The sequence below is a fragment of the Tachyglossus aculeatus genome, chromosome 3 (assembly GCF_015852505.1).
Source record: "Tachyglossus aculeatus isolate mTacAcu1 chromosome 3, mTacAcu1.pri, whole genome shotgun sequence".
Lineage (NCBI taxonomy): Eukaryota > Metazoa > Chordata > Mammalia > Monotremata > Tachyglossidae > Tachyglossus > Tachyglossus aculeatus.
In genome coordinates this window covers 27,394,897-27,422,035 of record NC_052068.1, presented here as the reverse complement: position 1 = coordinate 27,422,035, position 27,139 = coordinate 27,394,897, and the positions used below count along the sequence as shown (strand labels likewise).

Sequence of the window (27,139 nt, the reverse complement as noted above, 5' to 3'; positions counted from 1 at the left end):
GGATCTGTACATATCATCTTTTAAGTCACACGGCACATTCTCCTCCTTCAATAATAAACACCTCATAAAAGACGGAGCAGACGCTGATGTAAAGAACATTAAAGGTTACTTTCAAAGGCAGTTTTAATCTCAGGTCTGCAAAACGCCTGAGATTTCAAAGCAGGAATGTCCAGGATTAAGGGAAAAGTTTTGTATTCGAATAAGGGTGAGATAATTAATTATGTACCTCCAACAAAGGCATCTCCGGCTCCATTGGTGTCAACGATTTCACTCTGGTCCTGATCCAAGACTTGGAAAGTGTTTACTTCATTGGCTGGAATGAAGCAAAAAAAAAAACAATCAAAACTTACTGACCCATTTAACATAGCATAATACCAACAGGTATGTCCCAAAGTAAGGGTTCAAAGAGATCAAGATGTCAAGCAACAACACTGACTGGTTGTGAAGACGTTATAAGCAAAAATAAAAATGTGTTTGAATGGACTCATTCCCTAGTCCTCCTAAACTCCAAGCTAGGTTCCCCTAGTATGATTGTTTCCCACAGAATGATATTTGCCAGAAAGTTTTGTTAGGATTTTAATGCTGAAAATGAAACATGTTTTGTTTTGTTGTCTGTCTCCCCCCTTCTAGACTGTGAGCCTGTTGTTGGGTAGGGACTGTCTCTATATGTTGCCAACTTGTACTTCCCAAGCGCTTAGTCCAGTGCTCTGCACACAGTAAGCGCTCAATAAATATGATTGAATGAATGACAGCCTGTGTCCAACCTGATTTGCTTGTATCCACCGTAGTGCTTGGCTCATAGTAAGCTCTTAATATTTATTACTTCTATTTTATTTTTACATCATCATCAATTGTATTTATTGAGCGCTTACTATGTGCAGAGCACTGTACTAAGCGCTTGGGAAGTACAAATTGGCAACATATATTTATTCTATTTATTTTATTTGTTAATATGTTTTGTTTCGTTCTCCGGCCCCCACTTCTAGACTGTGAGCCCGCTGTTGGGTGGGGACCGTCTCTGTTGCCAACTTGTACTTCCCAAGCGCTTAGTCCAGTGCTCTGCACACAGTAAGCGCTCAATAAATACGATTGAATGAATGAATGATTGAAATATGAAAACAGTGAGTTCTCTCAGAGAGGGCAGAAGGCCACTTCGAGTCTTTTCCTAACCCGTTAAGGGCAGCCCACATAACGTTCCCGGAGGTCACGCTGAAGAGTGGTGGAGAGGGGGAGTTGAGAGGTAGAAGTGCCTGGGCCTGCGCCTGCCATGGCCCAAAAACGGACCCTGAGTCTGTTGCAGATCTAGTCAGCAACCCCCAACTGCTGTAGCCATCCCAGCTCCTGGCTGTGAGGGCTGATGCTCAGATCCAGTCTGTGGGCCCCAGGGAACCAATTTGGTAGCCAAATCTGACCCACGGGCCCGATTTTTGACCCATGGCGATGAGCTGCCAAATTAGCTCACTTCCTCCCTTCAGAGCCCTACTGAGAGCTCCCAGACTGAGTCTCCCCTTCTCTTCTGCTCCTCCTCCCCTCCCCATCACCCTCTCTCTGCCCTACCCCTTCCCCACCCCACAGCACTTGTGTATATTTGTACATACTTATTACTTTATTTTATTAATGACGTGTATGTAGCTATAATTCTATTTATTCTGATGGAATTGACACCTATCTACTTGTTTTGTCGTCTGTCTCCCCCTTCTAGACTGAGCCCGTTGTTGGGTAGGGACCGTCTCTATATAATGATAATGACGGCATTTGTTAAGGGCTTACTATGTGCAAAGCACTGTTCTGAGCGCTGGGGAGGATACAAGGTGATCAGGTTGTCCCACGTGGGGCACACAGTCTTAATCCCCATTTTACAGAAGAGGTAACTGAGGCACAGAGAAGTTAAGTGACTTGCCCAAGGTCACACAGCTGACAATTGGCAGAGCCGGGATTTGAACCCATGACCTCTGACTCCTAAGCCCATGCTCTTTCCATTGAGCCATGCTGCTTCACAAATACCATTAAAAAAAAAAAAAATGACCAGCCCTGCTCTAGAACTTTCCTTCAGCGAATATCAAGATGGCAGGAGAGTAACTGCTACTTTATCACAGTGCATTTTATTGGACTAAATTACCCTGACCACAAAGCTTTTGAAAGTCTAACTAGAGCTGAAAGGTATCCTTAAAGTGGTTCATCCCAAATACTAACCAACAATAATAAAATAATCTAGTAAGCTATTAACAGAGTATCTATTAGAAAAATAAATTAACTGCTGGTGAAATGGAATGCATTTTCCTTTAAAATATGACGTGAATAGAAGCAGCTTGGTCTAGTGGATAGAGCATGGGCCTGGGAGTTAGAAGGACCTGGGTTCTAATCCCAGCTCTGCCAATTGTCTGGTGTGTGACCTTGGGCAAGTCACTTCACTTCTCTGGGCCTCAGTTACCTCATCTGTGAAATGGGGATTAAGATTCAAAAATCTCCAGTGGCTACCAATCAACTTACGCATCAGGCAGAAACTCCTCACCCTGAGCTTCAAGGTTGTCCATCCCCTCGCCCCCTCCTACCTCACCTCCCTTCTGTCCTTCTCCAGCCCAGCCCGCACCCTCCGCTCCTCTGCTGCTAATCTCCTCACTGTGCCTCCTTCTCGCCTGTCCTGCCGTCGACCCCCGGCCCACGTCCTCCCCCGGCCTGGAATGCCCTCCCTCCGCACATCCGCCAAGCTAGCTCTCTTCCTCCCTTCAAGGCCCTACTGAGAGCTCACCTCCTCCAGGAGGCCTTCCCAGACTGAGCCCCCTCCTTCCTCACCCCCTCTTCCCCCCTCCACCTTACCTCCTTCCCCTCCCCATAGCACCTGTATTTATGTATATATGTTTGTGTGTATTCATTACTCTATTTATGTATTTATTTTATTTGTACATATTTATTCTCTTTATTTTATTTAGTTAATATGTTTTGTTTTGTTCTCTGTCTCCCCCTTCTACACTGTGAGCCCACTGTTGGGTAGGGACTGTCTCTATATGTTGCCAGCTTGTACTTCCCAAGTGCTTAGTACAGTGGTCTGCACACAGTAAGCGCTCAATAAACATGATTGAATGAATGAATGAATGACTGTGTCCAAACTGATTAGCTTGTACCTAGTCCAGCTCTCAGTACAGTGGCTGTCCATCCACTTCCAAATCAAACAGAAACTCCTCGCTATTGACTTTAAATCACTCCATCAGCTCAACCCCTCCTACCTCACCTCACTAATCTACTGCAGCCCAGCCCGCACACTCTGCTCCTCTGGTGCCAGTTTACTCACTGTGTGCCAATCTCGTCTCTCTCGACGCTAACCCCTTTCACACATCCTCCCCATAGCCTCTGACTCCCTCCCCCTCCAATCATGCCAGACCACCACTCTCTCCACCTTCAGAGTATTACTGAGGTCACATCTCCTCCAAGAGGCCTTCTCCGATTAAGCCCTCTTTTCCCTGGCTCGCTCTCATTCATTCATTCAATCGCATTTATTGAGCTAGAACTAGATGAGAGAATCTTCTTCCAACGATGTGAGCCTGTTTGGGCTTGGCATATCAAGAAAACTGGGCATACTTCTTTGTTGTATTTACTAAGTGCTCACTACATGCCAGGCACTGTATTAAGTGCTGTGGTAGATACAAGCTAACCAGGTTGGACACAGTCCATGTCCCTCATGGGGCTCACAGTCCTAATCCTTAATTTAAAATGAGGTAACTGAGGCACAGAAAAGTTAAATGACTTGCCAAGGTCACAGAGAGGACAAGTGGCAGAGTCAGGATTAATAATAATAACAATAATTATAATGATGGTATTTGTTAAGCGCTTACTTAGAACAGTGCTTTGCACATAGTAAGCGCTTAACAAATGCTATCATTATTACTATTATTATGCGCCAAACACTGTTCTAAGTGCTGGGGTAGATACAAGGTAATCAGGTTGTCCCACATGGGGCTCAGAGTTTTCATCCCCATTTTACAGATGAGGGAACTGAGGCACAGATAAATTAAGTGACTTGCCTCAAGTCACACAGCTGGTAAGTGGCGGAGTTGGGATTAGAACCCACAACCTCTGGCTCCATGCTCTTTCCACTAAGCCACGCTGATTATTATTATTATTCTATAATAATACATTATAATAATTGTATGATATTATAATTATATAGTATAATAGCGATGGGATTTGTTAGGCGTTTACTACGTGCCAGGCACTGTACTAAGCACTGGGATGGATACAAGCAAATCAAGTTGGTCACAGTCCCTGCCTCACATGGGGCTCACAGTTTCAATCCTCATTTTACAGGTGAGGTAACTGAGGCCCAGAGAAGTAAAGTGACTTGCCCAAGCTCTCCCAGCAGACAAGTGGTGGAGCTGAGATTAGAACCCACGACCTTCTGACACCCAGACCCGAGCTCTATCCACCACGTCACGCTGCTTCTCACACTGATTCCTACTGATACTGATGCTATGGGCTATAATTAGGCTCCTTGGATCCAACCCAATAAGGTTTCCCAAGGATCGATTGAAGAATACACTGTCACAATTTTCCCTTTAATTTGCAAGCAGTACTTTACAGGTGAGGGTCCCTGCTACCACTGCAGTCAATCAATCCATCAATCAATCAATCAACTGTATTTATTGAGCGCTTACTGTGTGCAGAGCACTGTACTAAGCGCTTGGGAAGTACAAGTTGGCAACACGTAGAGACAGTCCCTACCCAACAGTGGGCTCACAGTCTAGAAGGGGGAGACAGAGAACAAAACCAAACATATTAACAAAATAAAATAAATAGAATAGATATGCACAAGATAAATAAATAGAGTAATAAATATGTACAAACTTTTATACAGGTGCTGTGGGGAAGGGAAGGAGGTAAGATGGGGGGGGAATGGAGAGGGGGACGAGGGGGAGAGGAAGGAAGGGGCTCAGTCTGGGAAGGCCTCCTGGAGGAGGTGAGATCTCAGTAGGGCCTTGAAGGGAGGAAGAGGGCTAGCTTGGCGGATGGGCCGAGTGAAAGCCGCCCTTCCCTAGGGAGAAGGCTGTTTTAGACTGTGAGCCCACTGTTGGGTAGGGACTGTCTCTATATGTTGCCAACTTGTACTTCCCCACGGTAGTTAAACTACTTACTTAGCAGAGACTCCTATTATAAAATGGTTGAAAAGAAAACGTTCAGTGGTAGCCCATCTGGTGGCTTGCTTTAGGGCGGTTAATGTAATTTAAGTGTTCTGGGTGTAGGGGCAACATAAATACCACTCACCTCCTGAGCCCAGACCAAGTAACAGGGAAGCAGCTAGTTTAGTGGATAGAGCACAGGCCTGGAGGTCAGATGGGCTGGGGTTGTAATCCCGGCTCTGCCACTTGTCTTCTGAGTGACAAGTGCACAGTGCTTTGCACATAGTAAGTGCTTAATAAATGCCATCAAAAAAAAGTGCAAGTCATTCCCTTCTTTGTGCCTCAGTTAGCTCATCTGTAAAATGGGAATTAAGACTGTGAGCCTCACGTGGGACAACCTGATTACCTTGTATCTCCCTAGTGCTTAGAACAGTGCTTGGCACATTCATTCATTCAATCATATTTACTGAGCACTTACTGTGTGCAGAGCACTGTACTAAGCGCTTGGGAAGTGCAGGTGGTGACATACAGAGACAGTCCCTACCCAACAACAGGCTCACAGTCTAGAAGGGGGAGACAGACAACAAAACAAACATGTGGACAGGAGTCAAGTAAGCACTTAACAAATATTATTATTATTACATTATTATTATTACACATTCCCACTTTTGTTTCAGCATGGCCACAAGTGGAACGAGGTGTAGGCTGATATGAAGTCAGGGGTCGGGCTTGAGGTTCCGTGGTGGTCCGCTCCAACCTGAAGAATGAATCCTATGTACCGATAGACCCCGCCTTAGTGGTTGCCTGGTCTCCCCTTCATATTTTCACAGAGCCACAAGATTCCCGGAAACGAGGCGAGGGCTCCCTAAACCTCAAATGGCTTTGGAGCCCCAGAACAATCCCAAAGAGTCTGGTTGGCCTTGAGACACCTGCGGTCACTTCCCAACTTATCACACATCAATAAATACCACTGACGGATTGATTGATGGAAGTTGCGAACCCAGTGCCGGGAGAATTAGGAGAGACAAATATTGGGGAATTTGCTTCTGTGTTGATGTATTTTTACACTATGAATCTTGACTAGGGCACCGTTAGGTAATTAGAGAATGATCCTCTGCTGTTGTGAGCCCTTTTTTCGCTAGGTGCATCGGGTCAAAACCAAGGAGTTCTAGAATACTAGTCTTCCTTTAACGCGGGGTTTGGCGAGACGGCCACCCGGGCATTAAAGTAGAACTACAAGGACTCAGAGATGGACCCCTAGCTGATCTGTTCCCAGGGGCTGCAAGTGGTGAGCGATGAGATGCGATGAAAGGAAATCCACAGACAAGGAGAGATTGACCCCATTAAAAGCTAATTTTCTAATACTGTATTGGCCTGAAAGATCCTGCTGGATCAATCACTCAATCGATGGTATTTATTGAGAGCTTACTTGCGCAGAGTATTCTATTAAGCATTTGGGAATGAACAATACAGCAGAGTTGGTAGCCACGTTCCCTGCCCACTTAGTGTTTGGGTGATCACTAGATAGCTAGTATGATACTGATGTATGGGATGCTCCTAGGAAATGGCACCCGGCATGGCTACAGATTCAGGGCTCAATTCCATATGGGATATGGTGGCCAAAGGAATGATCATTCAAGCCTGCTTAATAGGTTTTGGTCTCCTTCTTGACTCTCTACAACCATCAAACTCCACATGGAAGTTGTGAGCCCAGTCACAGGAGAATTAGGAGAGGTAAATATTGGGGAATTGGGTCCAAGGTATTGGGGTTGTGGGATCAACTGAGAGGCACTTGATATTCACGCCACCCTCTGCCCCTCAGCAATATGTACATATCCCTACACTCTGCCATTTCCCCTATCTATAATTGATTTTAATGTCTGCCTGCCCCTCTAGATGCTAAGCTCTTTGTGGCCAGAGATTGGGGCTACCAATTCTATTGTACTGTATGTAGCCTCCCAAGTGCTTAGTACAGTGCTCTGGGCACAGGCAATGCTCAATAAATACCACTGACTGACTGGTTGATAAATGTTCTTACTCTAGATTGTGTATTAGGGACTTGGTTTAAAAATTCACTCTTGGGAAACTGGGTGGCCATTACCAGGGAGGTTAGGTATGTGGAGAGAGGCAGACCTTCTGTTTGGGCAAAAGCCCTTTTAAAACACTGAACATGCTTGGACTGTGGAATCCATATTTTATTATCCCCATTATAATGGTTTTTCCTGGGGTTCAGGTTCAGAACAGAGTGGGCCCAAAGGACTACTTCTGCCCCACATCAGGTTACTCACTTCCTAAGTGGGCTGATCCTTCCTTGCCTAGAGACATCATATTTGACTCATACAGGTTTCTGATTGGATTTGGGAGGGTTTCTGAGAACTGCAAGGTCTCCAGAATGACCTTGCAGTCCCCTTTTCCTCTCCTCCTCCCCATCGCCCCCCCCGCCCTACCTCCTTCCCCTCCCCACAGCGCTTGTATATATTAGCACATATTTATTACTCTACATTTTACTTGTACATATTTATTACTCTAATTAATGATGTGTATATAGTTATTCTATTTATTCTGATGGTATTGACACCTGTCTACTTGTTTTGTTTTGTTGTCTGTCTCCCCCTTCTAGACTGTGAGCCCATTGTTGGGTAGGGACCATCTCTATATGTTGCTGACTTGTACTTCCTAAACATTTAGTACAGTGCTCTGCACACAGTAAGCGCTCAATAAATACAATTGAATGAATGAATGAATGAATGACCCTGAGAAAAGGGAAAATGCTGGACACCAAGCTACCACTTGCCACTGACTCATAGATGCTGCTACTGACAGAGCTACCTCCTGTACTGAGGAGCCCCCAGCTAAACATTTGCTTAAGCACTTTATAGTAAGAATGACAAATGGGTTTGAACTTGCATCAAGAAAGTCACACTAGACACTAGTGTAGCTAGAGTGCTATTTAATTTTTTTTTTTTAATGGAGCGGACAGGACCTTGGGACAAAAAAGAATTACAGCAAGACTCATCCGCATGGTTGTGAAGCCTTTCATTCCATTTCCAGAATGTTCTACCGATACTTAGGGCAATTTTAGTTGAAATGGTGCCTAGACCTAATCCTGTAGAGCAATTCTGGGAGATAAGCAATCTTTCTTTTGGCTCTGGATAGAACGATGAAATTAAACTTCCCAAATTAAGGGAACCAATTTCATGGGACACCTTGACATAATCAAATACTGATGATAGTTATGAGTGATATACATCATCCGATAACATAAATGACATTCACAGACTACTTGTCTACTTGGAGTCAGTAATAAACACCAGCAAACAACCATTACATCCAATTACGCTGAGCACATTTCTTTACTGGGTCATTTACCAATCACTCTTGCTCTTTAGAGTAGATTAAATGTGTAAACTTACAGCTAATTACCGGTAACAAAACTCTTAAGTAGAACATTTTATATTGCCTTTAAAGGGTGGTTATATTTCTCACCACATTTTGCAAATCAAATCCCAGGATTTCAACAAAAGTTTGGTGAAAAATAATACCTGGAGGATTATTTTTTTGTCTCTTACCTGAAAAAGGATCTGCATTTGATGTGGGAGAGGTTAGGTTTATTTGATTCTTGACTAAAAATCAAATGTCAATGGTGTCAAAAGGAATTTCTAATAAAATTTAGCACCTGGCAGACCTCTGCCCCCAGCAGAGAGGAGGTGCTTTAACTCAGAGCCACTCTCAGGTTTGTCATTCCGTTTGGATTGATGGGTTTAAAGGGCTGTTTTAAGCACTGCTTTTCTTTTAATTGTTGCTGTGAAAGAGTCAAACTTCAAGGGGGAACAGGAAGGATAGCTGTAACGTGTTAGGATTACGGTCCATTAGTTTCTTCATCAGTAGCTTTTGTTGAGTGTCTCCTATGTGCAGAATACTGATCTAAATGCTTGGGAAAGTTCAATCAATCAATGGTACTTATTGAGTGCTTACTGTGTGCAGAGTGCTCTACTAAGCCTTTAGGAGAGGTTAGTATAACAGTTAATCTAAGGCATCTCTGCCCTCAAGAAGCAGAGGAAAGAGAGGGAAAGGAAAGAAGAAAGAGTCTTTCGAACTGTGCGAGAGTTTGGAAGAGCTGTGGGAACGCCCTTCAGGATCATACGTTTTATAATGGCACAAACACCATCTCCCCTCCAAATTTTCTTCCTCTTTCTTCCAGATGTTTAGGAGCGAGCAACAGAGAGACCATCTCTTGTTGCAATTATTACCCCCAAATTCATTAAATAGAAGTAACTTGCCCCACATATCAGTGACGAGTGACCAGAATAAGCCTAGCTCTTAGAGCCTTACTCTCATCCACCAAACTACAAGCAGGTTTGGTGGGTTTAAGAGGGTTTCTGTCATAACTGTATATTTATCTGTCATAACTGTATATTTATCTCTGCTATCTGTTACTTCAGTCACTGCTCGGGCAAATTGATTTCAAAGGCTCAATGAAATATTATGTTGTCTTGCATATATTTCAGCGTGAAAATGAAGCTGAATTCAAGCAGCTTGGTAAGTAGCAGATCTTTGGCCAGCCCCTTGCCACTTACTTATAAAATTTTAATAACACTTTACACTTATCAGTGCCTTTCTTCCCCAGGTTCCAAGGTCAAGCCCATTGAAAGCATCTGAACTGAATAACCAACGTGAGTTACATACCCAGATAAGCATTCTTTTCAGCAGTCACCAACCATAAACACTGAACGGCTTCAAAAGGCAATTTTAGTTGCTCTAAGCTTTCAGAAATCCAAATGGGATTTTTTTTTCCCACTGAATTGAGGCCTGAAGGAATTCATTTGCAGGACTTCATACCCAAACCTGGACAAGAAAATAAGGATATGTGCCCCCAAATCCTGGTCTTTCAGACACTGTGGATTTGACTCCAAATCCAAACATTTGATTAACTTCAATCATAATCAAAGGGAAAGATGAAAGAAGCACTAAATTTGGGTTTTAGTTTTATAGCTCACAACGGAAAACAGCTTCCACCAAATTAACTAGAAATATTGTTTTCAGATCCACAGAAACGTTTAAAGTTTCAATCTGCAGTGACCTAGGGAGGCAAGCCCCTCCCTCCCCCTAAGAACACCCCCTTTGCAACTGGGATGGCTTCTCAGAAGACCCTCAGCATATTTCAGAATCAAACAGTAGTAGTTACTGAGCATTTACTCTGTGCAGAGCACTATACTAAGCATTTGGAAGAGTACCATACAACAGAATTAGTGGACACACTCACAGCCCTTAATGAGCTTATAGTCTAGAGGGGACATTTTCAATCAATCAATGACATTTATTGAGCACTTACAGTGTGCTGAGCACTATGCTAAGCGCTTGTGAGAATACAACAGAGTTAGCAGATACCACGAGTCTACAGTCTAGAGGGGGCTCGCATGACTGCTTGAGGGGGAAGAAAGCACTGAATCCAACTCTGTCTTCACCCAGAGAGCAAGAAAGATTCTGAGGTTTGAGAGTCAAACTGGAATAGAATAATAAGTCATGGGAGAGAACCATACAGGCCTACTGTGAAAATGGGATTTTCTTTCTGGGATGACGGTAATAAAAACACCACTATTCAAAAAGCTTCTCACTGAGAGCTCAGGACAGCAATTTACAGTGAATCAAAAACTCTCTCATGGACACCGAGTGTACCTTCACTTCTAATCAAGCCCTGTCACTGCATGTTTCATTAAACCACAAATCATATTTATTTATAAGATTAAACCATGTTCAAGTGAACTTCTCTTATATTCACCCCTACAATTCTCTGTTCTGTCTCCCACCAAATACCTCTTTGTCCTTTTCTGGAATTTTTCCCCTTAAAATTTTGGTAGCATAACAATTGTTCATTCGAAAACAAATATATTCGATATTCTAAAATTAACAAACCGATTCCCATTTAATCCTCTGAACTCTCTTTTCACTGTAGTTGACCGTAAAAAAATATTCTTTCCCCTTTCTTCTCAATATTGCCATTATTCTCCTGTACTCCAGCACTGTCGAGAAGGAGGGTTTTCAGTATGTTTTACCTGCCGTGCCTTGCATGCCCAGCTAGCTCTGTCATTTTTTTTCCAAGTTTGCACCATGCAGTTAGGCTAGAACGATGTTAAGGGATTAGGGGATGTTCGTCAGAAAATGTGAACCTGTTTGGATACAGTATATGTACATATACACATGCAGTTGTGTAACAGGTGAATAACGCAGTATGAGTATACTCTTCTTAAAGCACAGTTTGGCAAGACCGAGACTCCCAGAGAATTATCTAGCCCACTGTTGGGTAGGGACTGTCTCTATATGTTGCCAACTTGTACTTCCCAAGCGCTTAGTACAGTGCTCTGCACACAGTAAGCGCTCAATAAATACGGTTGATGATGATCTAGCATTTCTCTGCGCCCCCCAGCAAGACACACACACCCTCTCCAGTCCTCTTTCTTCTCCCTAACAAATCCTGAATACTGCCTCTTCCCCCTTGACATCATATACTTACTTTCTTTATAACAACGCCCGTTTTCTTCCCACATCCTTTTCTTTTTGTTTTTCCATCATCCTATTACCATTCAAGGATATTTCCTTTATTAGCTTTACTCTCAAATATAAAATTTTAAATTACTCCCTCAAACTTCATAGGTGACCAGTGGAGATCTCAATCCTAAGTGTGATTCAAGATTTTAGGAGTGTCAAACATACAATCTTTCCAGAATCTGTCTATGGGAATATTCACCTATCAATTTCACTGGGGCTAGCCTGCTTGGGAAGTATAGTTCATAAATAATATTTTATTGCCCGTTCTCTGGTACAAAATGATCTATCTTGACAAAATAGACTTAATACAAGTTGACTGAAAATTCAATATTTCCTGAATCAGTATGATTGGAAGCCTATGATATGACCATCACGAGATTTCAATTTTCTCAATCACTATTAATCTCTGGCCAATTCCGAACATCACCTTCTCTTCTTTGGCATTTCTCCTTATCCAAGTGGTCCTCATGTATTCATGCTGATGTAGCTTATCTTAGGGTAGAGGCACTTACTATGTGTCAAGCACTGTGTTCGCTGGGGAAATTGACCCCAGATGGGCAAGTGTCTTGCTCAAGGACAAGATGGAGATGATATTAGAACCTTTATCGCTTAACTCCCCAATCCTCTGCTCTATCCATGCACCTTCTACTACCTACTTATTGGACATGCCCCATTTAAATCATCATCATATTGCTAATAATTGTGGTATTTGTTAAGTGCTTATATTATGTGCCTAACACTGTACTAAGCACTGGGATAGATACAAGATCATCAGGTCCCACATGGGGCACACAGCCTAAGTAGGAGGGAGAACAGGTATCGATCGAACCCCCACTTTACAGATGAAGGATCAGAGGCACAGAGAAGCGACCTGCCCAAGGTCACTTAATCATGACTATTTAATCGTATTTATTAATACGATTATTAAGAGAAGCAGCGTGGCTCAGTGGAAAGAGCACGGGCTTGGGAGCCAGGTCATGGGTTCTAATCCCAGCTCTGCCACTTGTCAGCTGTGTGACTTTGGGCAAGTCACTTAACTTCTCTGGGCCTCACGTACCTCATCTGTAAAATGGGGATTAAGACTGTGAGCCATCTGTGGGACAACCTGATCACCTTGTAACCTCCCCAGCGCTTAGAACAGTGCTTTGCACAGAGTAAGCACTTAATAAATGCCATCATTATTATTATCATTCTCTGTGCCTCAGTTCCCTCATCTGGAAAATGGGGATTAAGACTGTGAGCCCCACGAGGGACAACCTGATCGCCCTGTATCCTCCCCAGAGCTTAGAACAGTGCTTTGCATATAGTAAGTGCTTAACAAATGCCATTATTATTATTATTATTATTATTAAGTGCACACTGTGTGCAGAGCACTGTATTAAGCACCTGGGAGTGTACAAAGTAACAATAAACAGACACATTCCCTGACTACAATGAGTTTACGAGCTAAACTAACAACTTAATGGCATAAAATTCTCATTGGGATATATTCCAACTTAACCTCATCCGTCATTTTTTTTCACTGCATTGTTTTGATGATAACGGTTTCAGAAAAAAGTCCACATTTTAGTTATCATTTCAAACTACATTTACACCTATGATATCCAAATTGAGTTTTCAAATCTGCATACTTTCATCATATGCAAATAAGTGATCTCTCTAGGGTAAAAAAACAGCTTCATGAGGTTGACAAAATAGCCTTTGCAATTGTTAAAGCAGAACAAAATTTTTCTCCTGTTGTTTACTGATGATTTCTGACTAGTTTCTGCAAATATGACCTTCCATGCAAAGGCAAGTGCTAAAGCCGCTATCTGAGCAAAATGTCTCTTTGTCAGAGGTAGTGTGTGTCGGGGGAGCGGGGGGATGAGGTCTCTACTTGGACTCAAATTTCTATGGAAGCACTGGTTACTGTTTACTAATTAGAAATGGAGTGATTTTCTTAGAGGGAATGTTTTGAGAATATTGTAACACCTAGAAATATGAACATGAGGCCAGGAATTGAGGGTAGCAAAAGTGATAGTACAGCAAAGGATATTACATACAGACAGTTTGAGGAAGGGATTACTGGCCACATACAGGTTTTATCAGCTATGCTTGATCAAATCATACAGCAAGTAGTGCTATCTTCTAACCCCAAAGTGTGGACACGCATACACAAACACACACACACATCCAGAAACTGCAGCGATTTTGCTAGACTTAGCTGTTAAGTAAATATTTAACAACAGATTTGAAACAGGTTAAAATTTAAACCGATTGGCAGTGTGTCTGACTTACCAGGTGCTGAGTGGTAAATAATCCTAACTGACCTTTTCCACATTGCTGTTGGAATGAAGCAAGGCCACGCAGTAGATCCAGTCCTATTCAACTGATTCTATGCTATCCTGCTTCAGGATTCAATAAGAATAATTGTGGTATTTGTTAAGCTGTACTAAGCGCTGGGGTGAAGACAAGCCAATCAAGTTGGACAAAGTCCCTGTCCCCTGTGGGGCTCACTGTCCTGAACCCCATTTTACAGATGAGGTAACTGAGACCCGGAGAAGTGAAGTGACTTGCCCAAGATCACACACAGATAAGTGGCGGAGCTGGGATTAGAACCCATGACCCACGGCCCAGTACACCATGCTCTTCTCTAAGAGCTCTGAGTGCTAGCATTAGACTACTTTTCCTCAATGGGCAAGGAGCATCGTTAAAAGTTTTGAGAAGGTGGCTTGAGAAAGCGGATTGAGAACGGTTACATACAAATGACTATGCTCTATAGGCACACACAATAAGACGTGCCCATAATTATGAATTTCTTGGCAAATCCAATGCAGGGCTTTATACGGACAATAAACTTGAAGAAAACTCAAGTGATGCTTCAACCTACGCACCCTACAATCAAAAGGAAAACTGCTGCATAAAAAGATTTTCATTAACAATACAGCACTTAATGACTTCGGCAAGTCCTAAATGGTTTCCTACCCGGTGATGCCAGCTTGACTGAGTACAAAACACCGTCAAAAAGTACAGCTTGGCTTGAAGCAGAGCATAAAAAAGAGTTCATTGGCAATGAGCATCAAGCTTCATAACACGGTGAATGTGTATTAAGCCCATTACTCATTTAATCATTCAGTCGTATTTATTGAGAAGCAGCATGGCTCAACGGAAAGAGCCCGGGCTTTGGAGTCAGAGGTCACGGGTTCAAATCCCGGCTCCTCCAACTGTCAGCTGAGTGACTTTGGGCAAGTCACTTCACTTCTCTGTGCCTCAGTTCCCTCATCTGTAAAATGGGGATTAAGACTGTGGGACAACCTGATCACCTTGTAACCTCCCCAGTGCTTAGAACAGTGCTTTGCACATAGTAAGCGCTTAACAAATACCATCATTATCATTGAGTGCTTACTGTGTGCAAAACACTGCACTATGAGCTTGGGAGAGTACATTATAACAATAAACAAATATATTCCCTGCCCACAAAGAGCTTACATGACGTCCAATTGATGTCCAGTTGTTTATTTTGCTGCAGACCTCTAGCCCACATTCTGCCTCCAGCCTGGAACGCCATCCCTTCTCATATCCGACAGACAATTACTCTCCGCCCCTGCAAGGCCTTACTGAAGGCACATCTCCTCCAAGAGGTCTTCCCTGACTAAGTCCTCATTTCCTCTTTTCCCACCCTCTTCTGCGTTCCCCTGACTTGCTCCCTTTATTCACCACCCCGGCCCCAGCACAGCGCTTATGTACATATCCATAATTTATTTATTTATTTTACTGTCTGTCTCCCACTCTAGACTGTAAACTCGTTATGGGCAGGGAATGTGTCTGTTGCATTATTGTTTGTACTCTCCCAAGTGCTTTATACAGTGCCCTGCACATAATAAGTGCTCAATAAATATGACTGAAAGATACTGCTACAGAAAAAGCAGCATAATGGGTGGCAATCCAGAAAGGCTGATTGTGTGCGCTCTCTCTTTCTCCTCCACTTCCCCTTTCTCTCTCATTAGTCATGAGAACTGACACTAAACTGATAAAGATAGTACTGACTTGTTACCTTTTTTCAAAAATAGAACAGTGCTTAGCAGATAGTAATGAGCCAGGCACTGTACTGGGAAGCAGCGTGGCTCAGTGGAAAGAGCCTGGGCTTTGGAGCCAGAGGTCATGGGTTCAAATCCCAGCTCCGCCAACTGTCAGCTGCGTGACTTTGGGCAAGTCACTTTTAACTTCTCTTTGCCTCAGTTACCTCATCTGTAAAATGGGGATTAAGACTGTGAGCCCCCCGTGGGGCAACTTGATCGCCTTGTAACCTCCCCAGCGCTAGGAACAGTGCTTTGCACATAGTAAGCGCTTAATAAATACCATTAGTATTATTATTATTACTAAGCCCAGGGGTAGACACAAGCTAATCAGGTCGGACTCAGACCTGTCCTACATTGGGTCACAGTCTTCATCCCCATTTTACAGATGAGGTAACTGAAGCACAGGGAAGTTAAGTGACTAGCCCAAGGTCACACAGCAGACAACCAGGGGAACCGGGATTAGGACCGAGGCCCTTCTCACTCCCAGGCCCACGCTCTATCCACCAGGCAACACTGCCTTTCCTGAAGCAAAGCCTTCATGAAGATAGGGACACTAAAAGACTGCTCAAAAACAGAGACAGGCCCTTTATGGGACAAACCCATTAGCGCAGAAATAATTTATCCGTGTGAGAAATAGGTGACAATTAGGCTAATTGTCAATCCATACATCTTTACTCATTCCGTAAAGTGGTTCACACTCAATCCTCTGCATGTCCTCTCTTGTTTGAGACTTGTACAGAGACAGTCCCATACGACTGTTTTGAGGTAATTTTAAAGATGCTCAGCCTACATTTGGAAAAATGGTTGGGTCATTGAAATCATATTTTTACACCAGTTCACAGCTTCCTTTATGGAACTCTGAGTACTGCTGCATAGTACAGGTTGAACGAAACTAAGTTTATACATACCCCTACTTCACTCCTGTTGTTGGTCAGTCAATCAATTGAATTTATTAAGTGTCTTTTGGGTGTGCAGAACACTGTACTAAATGCTGGGAACATTACAGTGGGCCCAGTATGGGACACGGACTGTGTCCAACCAGTTTGACTTCTATCTTCCCCAGCACTTAGTAGAGTGGCTGGCGCATAGTAAGACCTTAACAAATACCATTAAACAACAACAACAGTAGAATTACTAGATATGATTCCTATTGTTGAGGAACTTACCAATTAGTAGGACAGAAAGAGAGAAGGAAGAATGGGGGTGTAAGTGCTACTATTATTATTATTAATAAATAAATAAATTATGGATATGTACATAAGTTACTTTGAGATTACAGGAGGGGTGAATAAAGGGTGCATAACCAAATGGAAGGGTGAGGCACAAGGGAGTGGAAGAATTAGGAAGGAGAGATAGAAATCTTAAAATATAGCCAACGACAGCGAAGAGCATGTTTGTTAGTAAGGCGAATGTCAGCCGGGTCACGGCACTAAGAGACAGCGTTGACGCTATGCTGAAATACTTGGGGAAATAAATGAGATCTCCACGTAAACAACCTTGCCATAGACCTTGCATCACGCTGCACCCCTGTCTGCCTTCTTGCCTACTTGTCCCTTCTGTCCCAGTGGGAAAACAACTAGCAGAGAAGAGAGAGTAGCCCACTAACGTTACAATCAATTCCTCCAGGCTTTCGGGAGACTCTACCCACTCCGACATTTCATATTAGCCTCCCATGCCAATTGGAACTGCTTTCATTCATTTTTATATTTCTTTTCTGTTTATATAAATTGGCAGCGATGATCTTCTGGTTCACCGTTAGCTGCTCCAGAGTGCTTGCACCGTTTGGTCATGGGTTCTAATCCAACCCCTGCCACCTGTCTGCTGTGTGACCTTGGGCAAGTTACTTCACTTCTCTGGGTCTCGGTTACCTCATCTGGAAAATGGGGACTGAGACTGTGAACCCCCACACGGGACAGGGACTGTGTCCAACCCCCTTTGCTTGTCTGCACCCCAGTGCTTAGAACAATGCCTGGCACAGACCAAGCTTTTAACAAATGCCATCATTATTATTATTATTTACTCTTATTTTTTGGTTCTGATCTTCCCATGGCTATTAAAAATGAAGTCAAAATAATTTTTTCAAATTGCCAGGGACAGGATTTTCTAAATGCAGAGCCTAGAGCATAGTTAATGGTGGCAAGCCATGTCATTCCTATATTCAATGTTCTATCACGTTTTTGTATTTATTCCTTCTTAGCCAAATTGTGGTTATCCTCTGCCCATAACTCTGTCCACTGATGCCTCTCATCAATTACATATGCTTTAAATTCAACTGCCAGACAAGATTATGTTTTTGTTTAAATTCAGTTCTTTCACTTGAGCTGATTTTTCTGTTTCTTATTCCAGTCCTTCTGTGATAAGGAATCTATAGAATTCCAAAATTCCAAAATCTGACAAATTCTTTAGCACTATTGGGTAAGTTCCAAAAGTGACATCTTTCCCCAAATAGCATACAGAATTTCAATCTGTAAAAGTGATTCTGAAACCTCCGAATGATCACGTTATAACTATTTTTCTCAGGCTCTCATAGATTAAGGCCACTGACAGCTCCTCTGTCATTACATTACAAATAGTACAACTGCTTTTAGGTTCATTCTGCTTCTTCTTGACAAGTCAAAATCCCTTTTAAAAGGTTTCTGGTACTGAGCAGAGAGAACCAACTTTAGTGTTAAGTCCTTTTAGCTATTTCATCCCTAAAGAGTCCTCTTTGTTAATTTACCAATCTGCATTTTCTTTTCAATTTTCTGGTATGGCAATGATAATAATAATAATAATTGTGGTATTTGTTAAGCACTTTGTGCCAGGCACTGTTCTATGCGCTGGGGTAGATACAAGGTAATTGGGTTGGACACAGTCCCTGTCCCATATTAGGCTCACTGTCTTAATTCCCATTTTACAGATGAGGTAACTGAGGCACAGAGAAGTGAAATGACTTGCCCAAGGTCACACAGCAGACAAGTGGAAGCATCAGGATTAGAACCCAGGTCCTTCTGACTCCCAGCCCCATGCTCTATCAACTAGGCCATGCTGGGACTTCATTTATAATCAGGTCAATAAGGGCATATTTATTAAGCAACAAATACTTTGTTCATTCAAATTATATAACTACATGAAACTGAGCAGTGCTCTTGCTCACTTCTTCGGTTTGCAGCTTGCTCCCCTAGAATTTCTCTCCCTCTCTAAAATTTACAATTTTAATCAGTCAATCAACAGTTTGTAGGGTACTATACAATGAGCTTAGGAGAATACAAGAGAAGACAAGATCCTGCCCACGAAGAACTTGCAACCTGGCTGGAAAGAAAATCAAGAAATAATTTACCCAGAGGAGGAAGTGCTCAAGTAGTATAGTATTATAAAATAATATGTACTAAAGTACAACGCAAAGTAATGAGTACAAAAGTCCCAAGGTAGGGCCAAAGTATGGGGCTGGCAGAATAGAGGATGTGATCTGGGAAGAAGAAAAATTAACCAGGAAAATCCCCACCCCATGAAAACCACCAATGCTTGTCCATTCACCTCTGTATCATTCATTCATTCAATCGTATTTATTGAGCGCTTACTGTGTGCAGAGCACTGTACTAAGCGCTTGGGAAGTCCAAGTTGGCAACATATAGAGATGGTCCCTACCCAACAGTGGGCTCACAGTCTAGAAGGGGAAGACAGAGAACAAAACAAAACATATTAACAAAACAAAATAAATAGAATAAATATGTACAGATAAAGTAAATGAATAAATAGAGTAATAAATATGTACAGACATATATACATATATACAGGTGCTGTGGGGAGGGGAAGGCGGTAAGGCGGGGGGGGGATGGGGAGGGGGAGGAGGGGGAAGAGGGGGAGAGGAAGGAGGGGACTCAGCCTGGGAAGGCCCCCTGGAGGAGGTGAGCTCTCAGTAGGGCTTTGAAGGGAGGAAGAGAGCTAGCTTGGCAGATGTGAGGAGGGAGGGCATTTCAGGCCAGGGAGAGGATGTGGGCCGGGGGTCGACGGTGGGACAGATGAGAACGAGGCCCGGTAAGGAGATTAGCGGCAGAGGAGCAGAGGGTGCGGGCTGGGCTGGAGAAGGAAAGAAGGGAGGTGAGGTAGGAGGGGGCGAGGTGATGGACAGCCTTGAGGGTGAGGGTGAGGAGTTTTTGCCTGATGCGTAGGTTGATTGGAAGCCACTGGAGATCAGAACAGAACAGAAACTCCTAACCACTGGTGTTAAAGTCACTTAATCAGCTCTCCCCAACCTATCTTAACTTGCGGGACTCCCCCTGTAAACTATAAGCTCCTTGAGGACAACGATCACATCTACCAATTTCACTGTATTGTACTTTTCTAAATTCTTAGTCCAGTGCTTTATAAATACTATTGATTGACTGATTGATTGATTACTACAACCCAGCCCATACACTTCACTCCTCTAACACCAACCTAGTCAGTGTACCTCAATCTCATCTGTCTTGCCGCTGACCCCTTGCCCACGTTCTCCCTCTGGCCTGGAACTCCCTTCCCCTTATCGAGTCACTTATTAAAATCACATCTCCACTAAGAGGCTTCCCCTAAGACCTCATTTTCCCAACCTCCCCTCCCCTCTGTGTTGCCTATACAATTGGAGCTGCATTCCTTAAGTGACTGATATTCACCTCATCCCTCACTGCACTTATGCATATATCTGCTTCTCATGTCTATATCTGTAATTTCTTCATTTATATTAGTATCTGTCTGCTCCTCTAGACTGCAAGACGTTTCAAGGATTAATCAATCAATCAATCATATTTACTGACTGCATACCATGTGCAGAGCACTGCACTAAGTGCTTGGGAGAGTACAATGTAACAACATAACAGAGTTGTTAGTCATGTTCCCCGTCCACAGTGAGCTTGCAGTCTAGAGCGGGAGACAGACATTATATAAATAAATTACAGATATGGCACGGAATGTGTCTGTTTATTGTTATATTGTACTTTCCCTAGCACATAGTACACTGCTCTGCACACAGTAAGTGCTCAATAAATACGACTGAATGATTTAACTGAATGAATTCAACCCACGTATTCAATCTGTAATAAAATCCTGTCAGTTCTACCTTCAGAACAATGTTAAAATCTTCCCTTGCCTCTCGCCCCCACCCCGCTTCAAAAAACCCAAAAGATGGTACTATGTTACCGCTACTATGCTGATGCAGGCATTTAATCTATCCCTTATCCTCCAGACCGTAAGCTCGTTGTGGGCAAGGAATGTGTCTATCGACTCTGTTATACTGTACTCTCCCAAGCGCTTTGGACAGTGTTCTGCACACAGTAAGCACTCACTCAGTACAATTGATTGATCCCACCTTGACTATGATATCAGCTGCGGCCCTGACCCCCCTGCCTCCTATCTCTCCCCACCCCAGTCCTAACTTCACTTGGCTGCCTAGAACATTTTTTTTTTTTAAAGTTCAGGCCAAAACTTTCCAGTCCTCAAGAACCTCCTGTGGTTGCTCACATGGCTCCCAACAGAAATTCCCTATCATTGGCTATAAAGCACTCAATCGACTTGCCCGCTCCTACCTCACCTCACTAATTTCCTACTATCTCCCAGCCCGCTTTGCTTCTCCCACGCCAACTGACAATCTGTACCTCAATCTCGTCTACACATATTCACCTGTGTCCTGCCTCTGGCCTGGAATTCCCCCTTCCATTTTATATGGCCGACCACCCCTCTGGCCACCTTCATAGTCTTATTAAAACCACATCTCTTCCAAGAGGCCTTCCCCGACCAAGTCCTAATTTTTCCTACTCCCTCTCCCTCTGCATCACTCTTGCACTTGGATTTGCACCCTTTAAGCCCTTGACATTCATCACATCCTCAGCCCTATGGCAATGATGTACATATATTCATTCAATAGTATTTATTGAGCACTTACTGTGTGCAGAGCACTGTACTAAGTGCTTGGAAAGTACAATTCAGCAATAAAGAGAGACAATCCTTGCCCACAATGGGCTTATACTCTGGGGGGGATGGGGAGACAGACATCAAAACTAGTAAACAGGCATCGATATGAATAAATAGAATTTATTTATTTAAAATTTAAAATATTAATATATAATATTCATATGTATTTACATCAATATACTAATGTCTGTCTCCCTGGCTAGACTGTAAACTCCTTGTGGCCCAGGAAAGTGTCTACCAACTCTGTTATACAGTCCTCTCCCAAGCATGTAGTACAGTGCTCTACATACAGTAAGTGCTCAATACATACAGTTGATTGAGCTTATAAGAGGTCACTCTGGATAATGAAAAACTGTGTTCACAAGCACTTAGTACAGTATTAAGCATTCAATAAATACAATAAATTGGTCCAAGTAAGATGAGGAAGAAAAGATGAATATTAATGGCTGCTACATTAGGCATTAGGAATCGATTTTTCAATTTTTACTCCACGACTTTATTCTAGAAGAAAATCCCATTATATAGGGGATGGCATTTATGCTATATGCAAGGTAAGGCATTTTTCCGCGAAAAAAAGGATAAGGATATGCTGATTGGCTCTAGGACAAATAATTACACAAACCTATGCGCTTTGGAATCACCTAAATCATATCAAATGATTCTAATTAGAAAGAAATTAAATGCATAAGATTCTTCGCTTCTCAAGATAATTACGTGGGCATTGTAACGTAAATTATGGAACATGAATTTGTACTTTATTGATTACTCCCAAAACACTGCACGGGGACTCATTAGGACAGTATTTATAATAACAGTTCTGAGAAACAATTCCTAGCGAGGAGTAGTGTGGCCTAGTGGAGAGAGTACGGGCCTAGGAGGCAGAGGGTCTGGGTTCTAATTCTGGCTCTGCCAAATTGCTTGATGTGGGACCATGGGCAAGTCACTTAACTTCTCTGTGCCTCAATTTCCTCAACTGTAAAATGTGGATACCTGTTTTCCCTCCTACTCAGACTGTGTGCGACCTAACTTGTACCTTCCCCAGCACTTAGAACAGTGTTTGACACATAGTAAATGCTTAGTTAAATGAGAAGCAGTGTGGCTTACTGGCTTAGTGGAAAGAGTATGGACTTGAAAGTCAGAGGTTGTGGGTTCTGCTGTTAGGCTCTGCCACTTGTCAGCTGTGTGACTTTGGGCAATTTCACTTAACTTCTCTGAGCCTCAGTTACCTCATCTGTAAAATGGGGATTAAAACTGTGAGCCCCATCTGGGACAACCTGATTACCTTGTATCCCCCCCAGCGCTTAGAACAATGCTTGGCACATAGTAAGCGCTTAACAAATACCATTATTATTATTAATAACCAATACCATAAAAGAGAGGCCCTGAATTTTTGTTTGCCCAGCTCTTTATAACAATCAATTGGCATTTACTGAATGCTATCAGGCTTGGAAAAGTACAATACAATAAAGTTGATGGACGTGATCCTTGCTCTCAAGGAGTTTACAGTCTACAGGCATGGTAGAACAGACGCACTCAGAAAGGTAGCTCATCAGATTTCAGAGTGCATAGGTCATCACAATTACAGGAAACCCTGAGGCTCTAAGCACTGGCTGCTTGATGCCAAGCAGAGGAGAATGAAAATGAACACCCACCCCATCCTCTGCAAATCAGCAACTTGGTCAACTTTCTGCTACAGACTGTCATTTTTAATTACTCTTCTTTCAAGGATTTATTCCTATTCTATTAACTACAGCTTAGCGTTTTACACAGTACTATCAATCAATCAATCAATCGTATTTATTGAGTGCTTACTGTGTGCAGAGCACTGTACTAAGCGCTTGGGAAGTACAAGTTGGCAACATATAGAGACAGTCCCTACCCAACAGTGGGCTCACAGTCTAGAAGGGGGAGACAGAGAACAAAACTGAACACATTAACAAAATAAAATAAATAGAATAGATATGCACAAGATAAATAAATAAATAGAGTAATAAATATGTACAAACATATATACATATACACAGGTGCTGTGAGGAAGGGAAGGAGATAAGACGGGGGGATGGAAAGGGGGACGAGGGGGAGAGGAAGGAGAGGGCTTAGTCTGCGAAGGCCTCCTGGAGGAGGTGAGCTCTCAGTAGGGCCTTGAAGGGAGGAAGAGAGCTAGCTTGGCGGATGGGCAGAGGGAGGGCATTCCAGGCCCGGGGGATGACGTGGGCCGGGGGTCGACGGCGGGACAGGTGAGAACGAGGCCTGGTGAGGAGATTAGCGGCACAAGAGCAGAGGGTGCGGGCTGGGCAGGGAGGTGAGGTAGGAGGAGGTGAGGTGATGGACAGCCGTGAAGCCCAGAGTGAGGAGTTTCTGCCTGATGTGCAGACTGATTGGTAGCCACTGGAGATTTTTGAGGAGGGGAGTAACATGCCCAGAGCGTTTCTGGACAAAGATAATCCGGGCAGCAGCATTAAGTATGGATTGAAGTGGGGAGAGACACGAGGATGGGAGATCAGAGAGAAGGCTGATGCAGTAGTCCAGACGGGATAGGATGAGAGCTTGAACAAGCAGGGTAGCGGTATGGATGGAGAGGAAAGGGCGGATCTTGGCAATGTTGCGGAGCTGAGACCAGCAGGTTTTGGTGACGGCTTGGATGTGGGGGTGAATGAGGGAGCGGAGTCGAGGATGACACCAAGGTTGCGGGCTTGTGAGACGGGAAGGATGGTAGTGCCGTCAACAGTGATGGCTACCTTTGATAGCCCATTTCTTGGCTTTTAAAAATGGGAGAAAATCAAAGTTTAACTAGCAAATTAAGAAGGCTCAAGCTGTGCTCACTATGCCAAAAAAAGATCATACTAAGGAAACACTCTGTATCATCTTCTGGTCTATGGACACTTTGCTACTGCAGCTGCTAGCAATTTATTATACAAAGTCAGACATAGGAGAAGCAAAATCTGCTGTTAAAGCACAAATAAAGTATTATTAAATGCATAAATACAGATGTTTCAAACCTGTGCATGAGAAAAACTTCTATTACCTTGGAATAAGTCAGGATGGGGAGGGTTGAAATGGCTGTTCAAAGTTTAAAGTAAAAAAGTCTGATTCGGGCGAGGTTGCTGAAATTCAGGTTCCTATGACACTTTCCAGAGGAACACAATTCACATTCTGAAATACTGCAAGTGTACTTTTATGGTACTTCTAGACTGTGAGCCCGTTGTTGGGTAGGGACCGTCTCTATATGTTGCCAATTTGTACTTCCCAAGCGCTTAATACAGTGTTCTGCACACAGTAAGTGCTCAATAAATACGATTGAATGAATGAATGGTACCATTACACATTTGGCGCTAAAAGATGTTGACTGAATACAAGAGAAAAGGTTGGATTTCCAAATTCATGTTTCCTCCTTTTAGATCACCCCCACTCCTTAACTTTCCCTCTTTGCTAGCAAACAAATCCTCTGAGTGCATGAATAAAGGCTATTGCGGTCAATGTTCTGTGGAAAGTTTCCCATCAGCCTGAATGTTCCCGGGATAACCCTGCCAAGAGAAAATCTCCCTCCTCAAAAGAAGCTCTTCTAAGGAACCCTTTGGCTGCTGAGAAAAACTTGAGAGTAGTTCAAGACTACTCTGGGTTTTACTGTGCTAAGGACAGAAAGAAAGGTGAGGCAGATAGGCACCGGTTCTCAACACTGCATCCTGGGTTTTTTAATCTTCCTCCAATCTCGACCGCATTGATACTCACTTGCTGGTTATTTCTTTACTTTTCCTGCTTCAATCTGAAGCCCCCTCGGCATATTTTTTTCCCTTTCACTCACTAACTCTGTCCCTGGCAACCATCTGAATATCTATTTTTTTTAAATTGTATTTTAAGGAGCACACCCTCCTTTTCCTACCCATCTGCCTCCCGTCTGCCTCCAGCTGATAGCTGCCCTCCCCCTCCCCCAACGATCCTGTGGGAAAGCCTAAATGAGATCTCCGGATCCAACCTTCTCCAGGAGACTCCTGAACTCAATTGGCTCTAATCTGAAACCCACAGAGCGAATGGGGTATCATCCAAGTGTCTACATTAGAGTACCTGAATATCTGCACTGTGCGAGTAATGTTACCGGGAATTGTATGTGCAAATACAGATCACAATTTAGAGCCTTGTAATAACTTGACACAGCATATTAGGCATTCTAATCTAGTCAGGTCTCATTACCGAAATTATGGATGAGGTTGCTGGCGATAAATAAGTCGAGCATTAGGATATTAATATTTTACTCTTAAATGACTGAGAAGGCTGTTGATTGCCTTCCGCTGTATCCTCAGCTAATAAGATCGACGTTGCAGATGTTCATGTATGCGGCATTGATGTTTAATGGTGCATATGATGCTCTTAGGTGGTTCCCATAACCTTGCTTTGTCTGCTATGAGCTGACTCAATTGATATGATAATAGAGAAAAGAGGCCTGAAACAAGCTGGGCTGTACTGGCACAATTTGCATAGCCTTTAAATTTGCCATTATCGGATAGCCAACTGCTCCTAAACATTCTTGCTCAGTTGTCACTGACGACACTGTGTTAGGCTGGGGAAGAGGAACAATATTTTGAAACCGGCCACGATGGTGGGGGTATCACTTCCTGCAGGGTTTTGTTTTCTCTCCATCAAACGAGGGGCTCTCCAAGCGCGCTTGGAAAGCCAATGCTTGGAAGTTTTACAATGCCCCTTGTGATCAATTGCTATAAGCAAAACTACGGAGTGGGCAGACATCGTTTAAAAGGGCCAAAGCTATGGAGTAGGCAGACATCATTTAAAAGGGCCACAGTCCAATGATTGCAGCTGCAGCTTTTTACTGAGATTATATTTGGGCGAAATTCAGATTCCCTATCTGGAACATCAGAAATGAATCTGTTAATTCTGAGCCACCTTGCTAATTCTGAATTTTCAGTGCATTCCTAGCTGAAGGGTATCCTCCTTTGGGATTTAGCTGCTCATATATTGGTTAGATGACAGATGTATAGAGATATTCTGTAGATATTTTTGTACCATCAAAGAAGTTTCTACTGCACAGCTTTGAAATAAATAAAACAGAGACTCCATCAAAAAGAAAGCAAGCTGTTCTAGAAAATTAGAAGAAGAACTGGTTAAGGATACGAAAAGGGGGTTGTTCAGTGGCACCTCAATGATGCACAGAAATAAATTTGTACTTCCAATTTGTACTTCCCAAGCGCTTAGTACAGTGCTCTGCACACAGTAAGCGCTCAATAAATACGATTGATGATGATGATGATAAATTCTAAAGCAAATCTTGGGCAGTTGCTGGTCCTGAACAAAAATGAGAAGCATTTGGGAAAACAGGAAATCATACAAGTACTAAGACTCTTTGAGGGTGGAATAGTTGGGAGTAGCCTAGAACATTGGGATGAAAGGTCAGCAAATTACCACTTTCCAAAAAACGAAGTGAGAGGAGCAAGAAATAGCACCCTGTCAAACAGGGAAGCAAGAAAAAACAAGTTGCTAACAAATTGG

The 27,139-nt window shown here is 43.0% G+C and overlaps 1 protein-coding gene across 2 annotated transcripts in view; it reads right to left on the bottom strand.

The window, feature by feature from the left end:
* Positions 1-27,139, bottom strand: part of ADK (adenosine kinase) — a 580,063-nt gene that overhangs the window by 23,955 nt on the left and 528,969 nt on the right. For both annotated transcript variants that reach the window (XM_038744078.1, XM_038744079.1), the window contains exon 10: positions 227-313. In XM_038744078.1, coding sequence (XP_038600006.1) covers positions 227-313 — 87 coding nt within the window. The remainder of the gene's footprint in view (positions 1-226; positions 314-27,139) is intronic.